General features: G+C 48.2%; 1 protein-coding gene across 1 annotated transcript in view; it reads left to right on the top strand.

Annotated features, from left to right (window-relative positions):
• The window catches only part of PARP2 (poly(ADP-ribose) polymerase 2), a 283,463-nt gene that overhangs the window by 115,449 nt on the left and 151,905 nt on the right, over positions 1 to 16,109 (top strand). The window contains exon 7 of the mRNA XM_069244318.1: positions 6,606 to 6,656. Within this exon, the coding sequence (XP_069100419.1) occupies positions 6,606 to 6,656 (51 nt within the window). The remainder of the gene's footprint in view (positions 1 to 6,605; positions 6,657 to 16,109) is intronic.

Here is a 16,109-nt window from a genome sequence, read left to right as displayed (position 1 = left end):
TGTGAAATGCAGCTGCTCTTGACACCACCTGTGTGTATGCAGTACTGTCCTCAGGTGGTGACGGTCTCGCTGGATGACAGTCGGGACTGTTGTCTGATACAGGCGCATCATAAAGATCCCATGCGTCTGGTTCATCCTGACTCATTCCGGTATGAGTTGGAGACTGCATCATTGGTGGAGTGGCTACCGGTGATGGTTGTGGTAAGCGTTGTGGAGATGGTGGCGAAGTTATTTGTCTTGCCACCTTTGCTTGTGGCTGCTTGTCTTTCTCTTGGAAGGCAAGTTTCCTTTTAATTCGGATTGGAGGGAGAGCACTGATCTTCCCTGTGTCTTTCTGAATGTGGAGCCTCCTTTGAGTGTAATCTGGCTTCCCTGCCTCTAGCTCCTGTCCGAATCTGTGTCCTTGCATCTGTGAGGACAGGCCCTGTTCCTCGGTGTAGGAACTTGGTTTCGGTTCAGAGGCCGAATGTTTCGGTATGGAAACCTTTTCGACCGTCTTTTTCGGCTCCGAAGACACTTTTTTTCCTTTCGGTGTACTGATCTCTCGGTGCCGACTCATTTCGGTGCTGCCCTCTCGGTGTCGAGATTGCTCTGACCCGGTGTCTTGGGGTCGAGTCTGTTCTGTTCCGGTATCTCGACTGGAGTCGGATGACTTCGACACATGCGTGCTTTTTTTCGGTGCCGATTGTCGGTCACCTATTTTTCGGGTTAAGCCATGGCCTGTTGGCGGTGGCGTCCCCTGGACTTTAGTGGTTTTTCCGTGAGTTTTGTGTAGTGACGTCTTACTCACGGTTCTCGGCGTCTGTTGGGGATCGACCTCGTCCGAGTCCGAATCCGCGATGGAGAAGGTTTCTTCTTCCAAGTGTTGTTGTCCTGCCGGCGCCATTTGTAGTCTTCTTGCTCTTCGGTCTCTTAGCATTTTCCTCGACCAAAACGCTCGACAGGCCTCACAGGTATCCTCTTTGTGTCTAGGCACTATAATGTCAGGTTATGATTTGACACAGTTCTACATAACTATTCTATATTCCGGACAGTGCCCTGAACATTTGGGAAGCGCAGAAAGGTGTCCAGTCTTACATGCAGGTCCTGCATTCCTGAGTAGAATGAGTAGTCCCTAGCGTCAGGGTGGGTGTGTCTCCAGTAATCTATTAGCCCCTGTCTCTTTTGCCAGTTTGTGAACATCTGTTCTAGACGATAGACCGGTGAGTCAGAAAGCAAGGAGTGGGAACTATCTAGTATTGGGTCCACCATACAATTATTGTTCCCTCCAGTCAGAATATTGTGTGTCATGTATGGTGCTAGGAGTCATGACATTTCATCAAACAACCTCCCCTAATCTATGTTGGGAGCGTAAATACCAACCACTGTCAAAACACAGCCAGCCAATCATCCCGTCATCACCCCATACCTTCCTCCAGGGTCTATGATTTCAGCTGTTACTTGAAACCGAACTCCGGGTGTGACCCATATCAGCATTCCCCAGGCAAAGGCAGAGTAGGCAGTGGTGTATCTTTTTTGTAGGGTCCCCCTTTCAGTTGTTCTAAAGTGCGCCTCATGCAGTCTAGCGAAGAGAGTACCCCTCCTTTTCAGGTATGTATAGACCTTATATCTCTTGGCCATATTATCGAGGCCCTGCACATTCCAGCTGAGCAAATTATAAGCTAGGGAGTTTGACATATTTCCGACACACAGTAGGAAGTTAGGTTGGCAGGCAGAGGTTCCTGCCACATATGCTGGGCAAGGGCTCATAGTGGAGTCATCCTGGGACCACAGGGTCAGTAGGGGGGGCTCCATCTTCTAACTTCCATGAACAAACACCCCAACTCCAGGACAAGAGGAAACAGCCTTCCCATCCAAACCAGCCAAACAACATTAAACTGTGCAACCACGAGCCAACATGTCACACAGTCATGGCTTTCAGGTAGTCATTGCCAGGTACACCCTGCTTCTCAGTGTCTCATCTTATGGTAGAAGATATAGAGTGTTATGCTATTTCATGCCCCACACTCCAGTTCGCCGTTTGTTCCTCTGGCAGGTAGGGCCTGCATATGTGAAAACAGACTCTTGTGAGGTGTTCAGTTGAGGGGGAATTTGATTCCTACTTTCACTGTCAATGTAGTGGGAATATATACAGCACTCGACAAGACCACTTGCTCCTTCACACCCAGTTGCCAATACTGTAACTGTCTTCTGCCCTATTTAGTGCTTCCCAGAACTTCCCCATTACAAATATGCCAAAGGAAAATGCCCTCCGTATTAAGCCATTGTAGGTCTTTCAAACGAAGCATGTGTTAATACTGTGGGGGTCTGTGCTCCTCTCCGCGCTGTAGTCGTCAAGTATCTCGCTGTGGCTCTCCCTGGTTCTCCGCTTCTCCATGCTAGGGGGTTCCTTCTGCAGATCCTCTAGGCCCTGCCAAGCATCACCAAGGCGGGCCTCTAGCTTTCACGCCTGGTTCCTGTAGGCCGCCGAGGTGCCGGGACATACACTACTCCCCGTGCAAAGGCTTAGCGCTATCCTGGGGGAAATTCGGCAGGTATTAATACCCAGACTCCTCTCCTCTGAGCCTGGGTGGTAGGTGGTGGGGGAGGAGGTGCTACAGATTTCCTCACCGTGTCCTCCGGTGCTGAGCCCACCCCACCTCACCTCTCTCTCGCTGGCGTGTGGGACCGCTGCCTTCTATTCACCGGTCTCTGATCCTGCTCACAGCGCTTCCATCCACTCTCTGCTCTGGTCCAGGGGCTGCTTTTGTTGCTCTAGCTGTTTCAGGCTCACACAGTTTTTACTAGGGGACCCCGCTGGCCATTTTCAGTGGCAAGGTAGCATTCCGAGCAGCACCTCCCGTGTCTTGGTGGTACTCTGCCTCGCCATTTTGCAAGGCCACTGCGCAGCCCGGATCTCTGTCGCTGCTTGGCGTCTGTGAAATCTCGCCTCCGGGTCCTGGCAGTATGGTGTCCCGGTACTACATGGCAGTGTGCTGCACTTCGGTGGCCCGGTGCAGGCTTTCCCCTTTATTGATGTAGCTGGATAGCGCAGTCCGGCCGGGATCGCCGCAACACACGCCTTCATCCATTTGTGTCTAGCCATTCCCCCATGTGTGTTTGCGACTTGCAGCTGAGATGTATTTGTTAAATGAAATGGGGGTCTCTTTAAATAAGTGTGTAGCATGATGTGGCCGCACAGCTTAGACAAACCTGTCTGCACCCATGCTGCCGTTTTGTATATTCATAAGCATAATAACATGCTTTATTATTTCCTTGAAACATTGCTCTTATTGGGTTCTCAGTTTAAATAGCATTGTTAGACTAAGGTCGGAAGTTTATATAAGTCTGTGTCGCTGCTCAAAGTAAAAAGTGCCTGGTTAGCTTCTCTTGCAAGTAATAAAGGGCACTCTATGAAATCCCTTCTTTTCAAAGGTATGTTATTAAATGTTTGTTCTGTTTAATCGCTCTCTCTATAAGAAATCTAAACTGCAAGGTTGCCCTTGATATTCTTTGCCTCGCTGAAACAGGGCTAGGGAATGACTGTGATCCCATCACTGCTGGCTAGCATGCTCACCGAATAGGGAAACAAAGCGGGGGTTTAGCCATTATTCTGAAACATACTTTAAAAGCAATATTCAGAGACACCTCAAAATTACAATGTGCCACACTAACAGTTTTAATTCTTTACTGGCCTACAGGCACCCAACCCCATTTCTTCAGCACTGGAAAAATTAACAGATCAGATATAAAGCGAGATTGCTGAGATGCCCATATAATTATCATGGTGGACTTGAAGGTTCACTTTGATAAGCCCACTTTATCCCTGCCAAAGCAAAATTGAGAAATATTTGGTATTGTCATAAATTACTCTTATCGCACCCATGTTGTAGATATTATTGGCTCAAATGCTACTTAGTATTCCTGACCAGAAAATCTTGTTTTTCACTATATTTGGCTAGCAGAGACCACAAATGCTCAAACAGAAAACAATAATGGTTAAGATATCACAAAAGTTGAAAAATCATTTTATCAAAACCTTTGGCAGGATCTATTATGCATTTGAATGCTTCATACGGTATATGTCAAGATCGTGATTTACTTCTTCAGGGCAACACCAAGTGCTCGTAGGATATGTTCGATATCGTAGGCCCAGAAAATCGATCTGATAAGAAATCTGTAAGAAACCGGACATACCCTATTTTCCGTCTTAACTTGGGGAGTTGAAATAAAAACTCCACTCCTAGGAGTGGCTATAGCTTGTTCACTCACCTTTTCTTCAAACACAGTAGCAAAAAACGTAATCAGAAAAATAAATCAGAAATTAAGACAGTAAAGTCAGCCTTCTATACCCATACTTTTTTGTGCTCCAAGTCTATCTTCAGTTTTCTTAGAGTTAAAGTCAACAGGCAAAGTAGTTTAATAAAGGCAACCAATGAGGTGTTATTTCCAAAGTTAAAATAATTGACATAAAGATCATGCAGTCTGTCGAGTCTGGATGCCTCCTCATATGAGACATAATCCGATAGGTAACCGTGAACATCCAGTTTACTGAGCTTTCTCCCCTCTTATTCTGCCAGAATGTTTTTGTTTAATACAACACAGCAGACAGTATGGCTCCACTGGTGACCTTAAGGCTAATTTGCTCACGGAATTACTTCAGGATCTTAAGGGCCAGATGTACGACGTATTTTACCGGTTGCATACGTCCCATCGGGCCATTAGCGACCTGTAAAATGAGTTTTGGCATGTAGCAAAGGCAAAATGTGAGTTGCTAACTTGATACCGACTTGCATGTTGCAGGTCCCCCAAAAGACCCCTTTCCCTTTGTGAATGGGGACGCCAACAATTTTTTGTTTTTATTGAAATGCATCCTGTTTTCCTTTAAGGAAAACTAGATGCATTTTAAAAAAAATTGCTTTATTCAAAAAAGTAGTCAGGCATGGTTTTCTGCTGATCACCATCCTTGTGAGTGCCGGCCATTCCCAATGGGTTGCAAATTGTGAGCTGCCTCATATTAACAAGACGGGTCCCTTGCGACCCATTTGGGAATCACAAACTGTGTCTCAGACATTGTTGTTGATCAGTGTTTATGATTTGCCGTTTGCGACTCGCAAAAAATGCAAATTGCGAGTCGCAAACACTGCAAGTCATACATCTGGCCCTAAGTGATGTACACAAACAGTGTCCGCCACCGCGAATGTCAAGGTGGGTGGGGGTGTTTGAAATAAATCTTTTTAAAAACGTATCTTTCTGACGCCGGCCACCTCGCTTCTGTTCCCTCTCAATGGTGTTGGTGTCCCAGCAGTCCCTGGGCCACCAGCACAGGCTCCCCATGCAGTCCTAGGGCTGCTCTCATACTAGGTTTAGCATGGATTGGTCTGAGCGGCTTGGTCTGCTGCTCAGACACTGCATGAGAGTCTGTGTTACAGCCGGGTTGGAGAAACCTAAGTGTGCATGTGTGGTGGGCCAGCCTAAGATGGATGGACAAACACACATTCACACTTAAGTGCACTTTACTCCCCCGCCCCTCTCCCCCTCCCATGGCCTAGCCCACCCAGGCCTGCACATGCTGCTGCTTACTCAGGGGGGTGACGCTCCTTCGCCATTGCAAAGGAGCCACCCCTGTACACAACATAATTAATACCCTACGAATAACAAGTAACATTCGACCCTGTTGCTCAACAGGTACTTATCCGAAGACTTGTGGTGTCGGTGTCTCGGCAATAGCCGGGTGTGAGGATTTTCAGGACTCTAGATCTCAACTAGCCTGTTACGTCCATTTTCTTCCACGCTTAAACACTTCAATGTGGAGTCACACGGGATTCTATCTTGTCCCATCTCATATTTAATGAGTATGTTGTTCCTTTGGCATGTCTGATTGAATGCTTAGGATTTATATATTTTTTTTACATGGATAATAATAAATGGGAATTCTGAATACCTTTCTTATGTATGTGTACAAAAATGTATAACTGCCATCAACTGTTGGACATGTCACAGTAAATTAAAATTAAGCAGTGACAAAACCAAAGGGTTCATTGTACAGTTGCATTCATCTTTCAGATATTTGCTTATCTGGCCGCAATCTTTTGGAAAAATTGTGCTAGAAAAATGTAGGCAAGGAAATGGATTCCACCGAAAATCAGTGCAGTGGTCAATTCTTGTTTTTTTTATTTGCGTGATTACAACAGATTATTCATTTATTCTTTTTTAACTCATAAAGTTATAGTTCTCAATGTTTTTACTTCTTCGGACCTCGAGTATAGACATTTTAGTTATTTGGAATTACTCAATGTGCTAGTAGGGAAACTTCAGCTTGTGTTAAATGTAGCAGCCCAAATGATCTTGGGCTGTCCAGACCATATCATATCTCACCAACGTTTAGAACACTTCACTAACTAGCTGGATGTCACATGATCTGATTCAAGTCAGTGCGCCTTGTACCCACAAAGCATTTATGCAGACTATCACTTTTGTCTTCTTGCTTTACTTGATGTTATTCTGAACATACTAAGATCAGCTGACCACTGTCCTTTACAATTTCTGATAACTAGATGTTACTTGATCAGACGTGGGACTTTTTCAATAGCAGCAGCAATTAACTCTTCCTTTTCTGGTTTTAGGCTCATGTGTACAACGAAGGTGACGACATCTATGATGTGATGTTAAACCAGGTGAGAATCATTTTTCTATTTTTGCCTCCATATTTACTCCATATCTTTCTCACTCATTCTTCCTTTTTTAATCATTTTACTTATCTTATCTTACCTTCCTTTCCATTCCATTGTTATGGGGTCTGACTGCCATACTTTGCAGAGATCTTGCTCATCATGGTATTGCATTATTTCACTTAGCTTAATAAATTCATCTAGTTACACTTTTTATTTGAAATTCCGCCATCAACTATAGCCCAGAAGTCCATGAAATAATTGTCTTTTTCATTGCTATATTGGGGTTTGAGCACATAAGACACAGAATGGTGTAGATGATTATTTCTAATATACTTCCTTCACCCCAGTTATGCCACACACAGGAGGGGTGTGGCCAAGCGAGATGCACTGGAGAGGCCCATAAAACCAGGCCAAAATCCTTTGAAAGTACATATTTGCTGCATATGTATAGCTTTCCAAGGTAGCTTCGGTAGCCCAGGGTAGGTCGCTCCCCTGTCCTCACAGCGCCACCAGATCCAGATCCCCTGTTCTGCCTTCTCTTTTGCCTGCATCGCTGCCTGTGCCCCGAGTGTCTGTGTTGCCGTGTGTCTGCGTTCGCGCTCCCCTTTTTTTCCTTCTGTATCCCCGAGTGCCTGTGCTGTGTGATCGCGCTCCCCTTTTTTCCTTCTGTATCCCCGAGTGCCTGTGTTGTGTGATCGCGCTCCCCTGGTTTTCTTCTGTATCCCCGAGTGCCTGCATCTTCTGAGTGCCGTCCCCCTTGCCCTCCCGCCGTCTCCCCCTTGTTTTTCCTGTTTTTCTGCGCCTTTCGGTACTTCGCCATTTTTCTAGGCCTCCTCGCCTTCGGAGCCTTTTTCCCGCCGCTTTTTTGCCGCTTTTTTCGCCCTACCCGCCCTCCTCCCGCCTCCCAGCTGACCCCGCCTCCCCGGCTACCCCTTATATGGCGGGCGCTACGAGGCCGCGCAGCGGGCGCGCCGCTGGCGCGCCGAAGGCGCGCCTAAGGCAAGCCCGTCTGCGCCCGTCTGCGCCCGTCTGCGCCCGTCCGCGCCTGGACCGCGCACAGCGCCCGAACCCCTGGCCCCCGCGCCCCCCGCCTGACCTACGACTCCGCCACCCTCGTCAACCTCAACCCCGGCCGCACTCCGGGCTGCTACCGCGCCCCCCCCAAACGGACCCACGGACCCTTCACCTGCAGCAACTGTCACTTCACCTGCCTACGGACCAACACCGCTCCCGTCAAGAACGACTCCCCCGGAAGCAATCTCCACTGCATCCTGGTCAACACCCGATCCGTCCACAGGCACGCCATCGAACTGTGGAACCTCATCAACTCTACGAACCCGGACATCGCCTTCCTCACCGAGACCTGGATGAATCCCTCCTCGGCACCCGACATCGCCATAGCCATCCCCGACGGCTACAAAATCATCCAGAAAGACCGCACCAACCGCATCGGAGGAGGCATCGCCATCGCACACAAAAACTCCATCCGCATCTCAACCGACACCGACAACTCACTCCCCGACGCCGAACATCTCCACTTCACGATCCACAGCGACCCCAAGACCACCCTCAGAGGCACCCTCATGTACAGACCACCAGGACCCCGCACCAAGTTCAGCGAAGACATCGCAGACTTCGTCAACCCTCACGCACTCTCGTCCACCGACTACATCCTCCTAGGAGACCTCAACTTTCACCTGGAGAACCTCACCGACAACACCACCACCGCCTTACTGGACAATCTCACCAACCTGGGACTGAATCAGCTAGTCAACACCCCCACCCACTACGCCGGACACACGCTCGACCCCATCTTCTCCTCCAGCAAACACATCACCTTCAGCCACACCACCGAACTCACCTGGTCGGACCACAGCTGCGTCCACTTCATCTTCAAGAAGACCACTGTGCACCACCACACCCAGCAACCACCAAGAAGACACTGGAATCGTATCACAACGGATCAGCTCGCATCAACCCTCTCCCAGAACCGACCCACCAGCACCACCGACCCAAACGAAGCCGCCAACAACCTCACCAACTGGATCTCCGACTGCGCCAACCTCCTGGCCCCCCTGAAAACTCAAGCCAGCACCAACAACCACAAGAAAAACTCCTGGTTCACCCCAACCTCAAGGACTCCAAGAAAGAATGCCGCGCCTGCGAGAAGACGTGGCGCCTCAACCAGACCGAAGAGAACATGTCAGCTCTCAAGGACGCCACCCGCCAACACCACCAATGCCTCCGCGCCGCACGAAAAACAGCCTACCGGATCAGACTTGACAACAACGCCCACAACAGCAAGGAACTATTTGGCATCGTCAAAGAGCTCTCCAACCCGGACGCAGAAAACAACTCCATCCCTCCATCACAGGACCTCTGCGACTCCCTCTCGACCTTCTTCCACCACAAGATCATCGACATATACAACAGCTTCCCGACCACCGACGCGAACCCCCCCCCGGAACCCGCTACCGACATCGCCACCATCCTCACCTGGAGCCCAACCACCACCGAGGAGACCACCCGCGTCATGAACTCGATCCACTCCGGATCCCCATCGGACCCCTGCCCGCACCACATCTACAACAAAGCCGACGACATCATCGCACCGCACCTCCGAGATGTCATCAACGCCTCCCTCACCACCGCCACCTTCCCGGAGAGCTGGAAACACGCAGAGCTCAACGCCCTCTTAAAGAAACCCACAGCAGACCCTACCAAACTCAAAAACTTCCGGCCCATCTCTCTCCTGCCGTTCCCCGCCAAAGTGATTGAGAAAATTGTCAACACTCAACTCACCAACGCCCTGGAAACCAACGACTCCCTCGACCCCACACAGTTCGGTTTCAGGACCAACCACAGCGCCGAAACCGCCCTCATCGCAGCCACGGACAACATCAGAGCCCTGACCGACAAGGGTGAGACCGTGGCCCTCGTACTCCTGGACCTCTCTGCAGCCTTCGACACGGTCTGAAACCGCACCCTGATACGACGCCTCAGCAACGCCGGCATCAGAGGCAAGGCCCTCGAATGGATCATCTCCTTCCTCTCCGGAAGGACTCAGAGAGTCCGCCTGCCCCCCTTCAGATCCACAGACACGGAGATCATCTGCGGCGTACCTCAAGGATCCTCCCTCAGCCCCACTCTCTTCAACATCTACATGACCCCCCTGGCGAACATCGCACGCAAACACGGACTCGACCTAATATCATACGCCGACGACACCCAGCTCATCTTATCCCTCACAAACAACCCCACCTCAGCTAGGACCAGATTTCATGAAGGAATGAAGGAAGTGGCGAACTGGATGACAGACAGCCGCCTGAAACTGAACGCCGACAAGACGGAGGTCCTCATCGTCGGCCCCACCCCCACCGCATGGGACGACTCCTGGTGGCCCCCCGCCCTAGGCAGCACTCCCCAACCCACCGACCACGCACGCAACCTCGGCTTCATCCTGGACTCATCCCTCACCATGACCAGACAGGTGAACTCGGTGACCTCAGCATGCTTCAACACCCTGCGCATGCTCCGCAAGATCTTCCGCTGGATCCCCACCGACACCAGGAAGACTGTCACCCACGCCCTCGTCACCAGTCGTTTGGACTACGGGAACACCCTGTACGCGGGCATCACCACCAAGCTGCTGAGGAAACTCCAACGGATCCAGAACGCTGCCGCAAGACTCATCCTGGACATCCCTCGCCACCACCACATCTCAGGACACTTGAAAAAACTCCATTGGCTCCCCGTCAACAAGAGGATCACCTTCCGACTCCTCACCCACGCACACAAAGCCCTTCACAACCTCGGACCCAAACTCATCAACAACCGCGTCTCCTTCTACACTCCTCCGCGCACTCTACGATCCGCCGGACAGGCCCTGGCAGCCATACCCCGCATCCGCAAAGCCACCGCCGGAGGAAGATCCTTCTCTTTCCTGGCAGCGAAGACCTGGAACTCTCTGCCCAGCCACCTTCGCGCCATACCTGAACACCTCTCCTTCAGAAGGCAGCTCAAGACCTGGCTCTTCAAGCACTGACCCCCCCCCCCCAGCGCCTTGAGACCCTTTATGGGTGAGTAGCACGCTTTATAAATGCGAATGATTGATTGATTGATTGACTGAAACCTCGTGCTGCTTCAAGAAGTGAAAGCGAAGATCTCACCTGGTATTGTAAGCATCTGAACAGCAAAATCATGTTGGAGCAGCGAAACCTGCTTCCAAGATGGCCGTCGCGTACAAGTAAGAGCGGAGCCAGAAGTGGTGTATGAAGGCCCAGATAAAACTGCGACCGGCAGGTTGACGTCCTGATTTGGGCTGCTCTTGATGGGCCATCAAAGCAGCGAAAGTGAGGACACTGCCCAAATTGTGGTGTCTGGGTGAGCCGACATCAGCACTCTGGGAAGCTGTGTGGTGATCTTTGAAGCCACTGGAAAGACTAAGTAGTGCTGCAAGTGTGCCCCTTGTAAGCCTCCTAGCAGACCTGACTGGCACGAGTAATTTGGACCTAGTTCTGGCCATGTAGTTGAGTGCAGTTGGATGGAACTTAGGATGCTGGGTACACAGCCTACTTCTCCCAGATAAGGGGCCCCTGGTTACCTGAGACCGAGTCGGGGAAGCACTGATCATCTGCGAACAGTTCTGAATAGCGCCTCCCCCAGAGGCAATATGCAGTGGGGTAAGTAGAGAGGGAAAATACAAAAAGGAAGAGTGAAGGACAAATCTACAAGGAGGACCCGGATCGCCACACTAAACCACTGCCGCGTTTGCACAATTGGCAGTAGTTGAGACCATCCTCTGGTGTGTGGTTGCGGATCCTCTGCATGGCAACAAATGCACGGAGGGAAGGGATATTAATCACCTTAGTCATTGTTTGAAAATCCTTGTAGCAATAAAGTGCAAGCCAAGACACTGCTCAGCTTTGCAGTGCTGTAGGGAATATTGAAAAATTAGGCACAGCGCAATTTGTGTGCATAGCAAATCTGTCAAGAACAGAGTGCTTGTCCACTGCTTTAATGCTGAACATCTAAACATGAGCAAAATGGTGAAGGACAAATATCATAAGATGAAAGATGTACAATTAAGCATTGAGAAGTACTCCAAGGCTCTTGCACCTGCAGGGCCAAAGCAGCTGGATATTTTGACCCCCATGGACGATGTGTGAAAATCCTTGACGCGCTGGAAGAAGGCACGGGCACTGTGTTGATCCGGTAGTTGATGCGTCGAATTTCTCCATTGCAAGGAAGGCGCTGGATCAAATTTCCACTGAGGAAGTCGGGCTGCGTCGTTCCGGTTGGCTGTGTGGCGATTTCTTGGTCGCAAGTCAGGCTTTGCGTTGATTTTCGACAGGCTTTGCGTTGATTTTCGACGCACAAGGAATTTCCTGAGGAGATGAAGTCTTTGTTGCCCCTGAGACTTTAGAAACGTGATGGAAGCTCAATCATAGCCCTTTGGAGAGCACTTTTGGGGGAAAGCATGGTCCTCCCAGCAAAGTCTGAGGCCAGCAGGGCAGCAGTCCTTCTCAGCAAAGCAGTCCCGATGAGTCCATTGGACAGCCAGGCAGCTCCTCTGACAGGGTGCAGGTGTAGGTCCAGAAGTGTCTGAGTTGGTGGGTTCAGAGACCCAGTTTATATACCCAAAAATGCCTTTGAAGTGGGGGAGACTTCAAAGAGTGCAGAAGTTCCCCTTTCAACCCAGTCCTGTCTGCCAGGGTCCCAGTGGGGGGTTATCAGTCCATTGTGTGAGGGAAGGCCACAGGCCTTTGAAATGTGTCAGGCCCTCCACCCTTCCAGCCCAGGAAGACCCATTCAGTATGCAGATTAATGCAGATGTGACTGAGTGTCCTGTGTTTGTGGTTGTCTGGGTGAAATGCACAAGGGAGCTGTCAACCAGCACAGACCAGATGTTGATTGGAGACAGGCTGCAATGCACAGATGGTTTTAAGTGCAGAGAAATGCTCACTTTCTAAAAGTGGCATTTCTAAAATAGTAATATAAAATCCAGCCTCACCAATAAACAGGATTTTCTCTTACCATTCTGGCCATACTAAATATGACCCGGTTACCCCTTTCAGATCAGAATCTACCACTCAAAAAGTATACGAGGGCAGTCCTAACGCTAGTCTATGAAAGGAGCAGACCTCACAGTAGTGGAAAACGAATTTAAGAGTTTTCCTCTACCAGGACATGTAAAACACATATGTACATGTCCATCCATTTACCTACATAGCACCCTGCCCTATAGGTTATATAGGGCCTACATTATAGGTGACTTATATGGGGAAAAAAGGGAAGTTCAAGGCTTGACAAGTAATTTTAGATGCCAAGTTGAAGTGGCAGTGAAACTGCACACACAGGCCTTGCAATGGCCGGCCCAAGACTTTAATAAGAGGCTACTTATGTGGGTGGCACAATCAGTGCTCGGGCCCACTAGCAGCATTTAATTTACAGGCCCTGGGCACATGTAGTGCACTTTACTAGGGACTTACAAGTAAATTAAGTATGTCAATTAAATATGAGCTAATGTTACCATGTTCTTAGGGACAGAGCACATGCACTTTAGCACAGGTTAGCAGTGATAAAGTGTCCAGAGTCCTAACATCAGCAAAATGAGGTCAGAAAAAGAAGAGGAGGAAGGCAAAAGGTTTGGGGTAACCCTTCAGAGCGGTTATTTTTCAACACCTTAGATCTAGGTTTGGGCTGATCTCTGTAATCTGACAGCGTCACACACATTGAGGGCCAAGCAGAAGAGAGACAGTCTACAGTGATAAACATGAAACAGCTAGTTGACAGCCTGGAACGAAGAAGAAAAACACTTGAGTCAGAATAGATGACATGAAGAGTAGATCCCAATCTAAAAACATCTGGTTAGTGAGACTGCCGGTAAAGGCTGAAAAGGAGTGTCTTGAGCTCTTTTTACAGGACTGCATTGCTGCAGACTTAAATTGGAAGGGATTGTCATTGAGAGAGCTTATAGGATAACTGGCAGCGTCCACCCCTTGAAACACATCCTCTGTAACAGTTACATTCCATCTACTGAAATATAGTGACAGTGATGTCCGTTTACAAGAGTTGCATAGACAGAAAATTACACAAATGGAGGATGCAAAAATAATGTTATTCCTGGATTACACTCCCCAGGTGTAGAAAGTTAGGTGCTCCTTCAAAGCTGTCAAGCGAAGTGCCATCAAGAGTAACTCCAATAAATGATGTTCTTCCCGGCTAAGGTAAAAGTTGTCCAGTGCAACAAGTATCATTTACTCACTGGTCCTACAAGGGCCTGGAATTAGTTGGACACGCTGGACAACCAAACTGGTAAAGTACACACTGGAGCACCTAGGTGTTCACCAAGATAGACAGAAGAACAAGAGACAGGATCTACGTGCCATGAAGCGGCCCCAGAAACCAGCAGTGAAGTGCTATCTAGCTAGGCTGAGGGCAGGGACACTCCAGATGTTTGATATATTTGTTAACAACTACCTACAGCAAAGGATACAACCTAGCAGGTGCTCCACAATAAGGGAATAAACTGGTCACTGGATCAGCCTCCTCATGTGATTGTTTTACAGTATTATTTGTGCAAAATTAACTTGATTTAGTTTTGTTTTGAGTGTTTAGTACCACAGTCAGCACAGGTAGTGATTTCCTCCTGATTTGGAGGGCGATCTGTGCATGCAAGAGCCTAATGACAGTGAGTTGGGTGTTAATGTTGTTCATAGTTGCAGTTTGCATTGATTACATGCAGAAGAGGAATTACAGCATCATGGATGTTGATCAAGAAGGCCGGACGACTGTCAGGTAAAGAACCAGTGGCAAAAGATAGCTATGGGTGACACAATCGGAATGTTGATATGGAATGTTGAGGGTTTGAATAATGATGTCAGGAGAGTTAGAATGGCAGCATATTTACGTAGAATGTAATTTATATAGCCGGCCTCCAGGAAACATACTTGCAAGCAGAACAAGTAAACAGATTAAGGAGAAAGTAGAATGAGAGGATATATCATGCTAGCTACAGTACTCACGTCAGAGGTGTAAGCATATATTGCTCCTTCTATGCTCTGTGAGGTCATTTCAATGGAAAGCAAAATCGAGGGATGATCTATTATAGTGGGTGGTAAGTTGAATGGACGGTGACCTAACACTGGCATGACTATATGCCCCAAATACAGTTGATGCAGCATTCTTTCTATGGCTGGGTCAAAGAGTACATCGATATCTAGAAACACTAATGATCTGGATTGACAGAAACCTTGTTAGAATGCGCAGTTTATTACACACAGGCTTAAAATGAGAGACTCGCTCCACCAGGGAATGATAACCCAGAATCAGTTGGATGTATGGAGGGGTCAATATCCAGTTGATCAAGTGTTCTCACTTCTAATAGAGCATCAGACATGTATTCTAGATTGGACTATGTACTGGTGGAATACGTAGATGCGTGTACAATTCAGGACATGTCATACACCAGTAGAGTCCTTTCAGATCACTCTCCTTATGCATTTCTATACAATTGTCCGAAATATGGACTCTGATTCCCACCTGGTGGCTCTCCTGAAGTACAGAGCACGCACAAATACAAGAAGAACCAGTCTAGTATTTTACTGACCACAACACTCTACCACCAATCGAGGTACAGAATGACCAGCAATGAAGGTGGCCATCATAGGAGTGATTATTGCCAGCGTAACCAACACAAATAGAAGAAATTATTAAAAAGGCTCAAGATTTTGCAGACTTGACCAACACCCGTGCAGAAGACTGGAGCATGAGCTAAGAGCTGACTTATTTCGAAAACAAGCAGAAAAAGAGATGCTACACAACGCTCAATACTGTCAGTAGTTGCATAGGGAGGGAGACAGACCTGAGAATTTTCTATTATGGCTCCTGAAACGTGAAAAGGCCCAAGTTACCATTACTGCAACTCAAGATGAGCAGGGAGGCATAGCAGTCACGAATAAACAAGATCTTTTGCTTATACATATTATAGTCAACCACATGACTCCCAGCATGAGGAGAAATACCAAGTACTGTGAACATAGTTGCAGTGTAAATTATTACATTAGTAGCAGGAGTTATTAGAAGAACTGATCACTGTAGCTGAAATTAAATCAGCAATAGTGTATCTGAATGAATTCAAAACCCCTGGGCCTGATGGCCTCCTGGAGTTATGGGACCATATGGTACCAGGAAAAATGTCTGGAAAAAGCTCAGAGGGGCCTACTCCCCAAAACAAAGAGAGGAGCAGTGATCTTACTATTACTGAATCATGGAAAAGAGGCAACATATTGTTGGGCATGTACACTAATGTTTATGTTAAATTATGGTAATATAATATTAGGTAAAATGTTAGTGATGCACCTGAAGAGGGATTATCATGGACCTGGTGCATACAGACCAAAATAGTTTTAAAGCAGGCAGGTGCACTGCATTAAATATTAGACGATTGGCTAA

This window comes from Pleurodeles waltl, chromosome 7 (assembly GCF_031143425.1).
Source record: "Pleurodeles waltl isolate 20211129_DDA chromosome 7, aPleWal1.hap1.20221129, whole genome shotgun sequence".
NCBI lineage: Eukaryota > Metazoa > Chordata > Amphibia > Caudata > Salamandridae > Pleurodeles > Pleurodeles waltl.
This window is presented reverse-complemented; position numbering and strand designations above follow the sequence as displayed.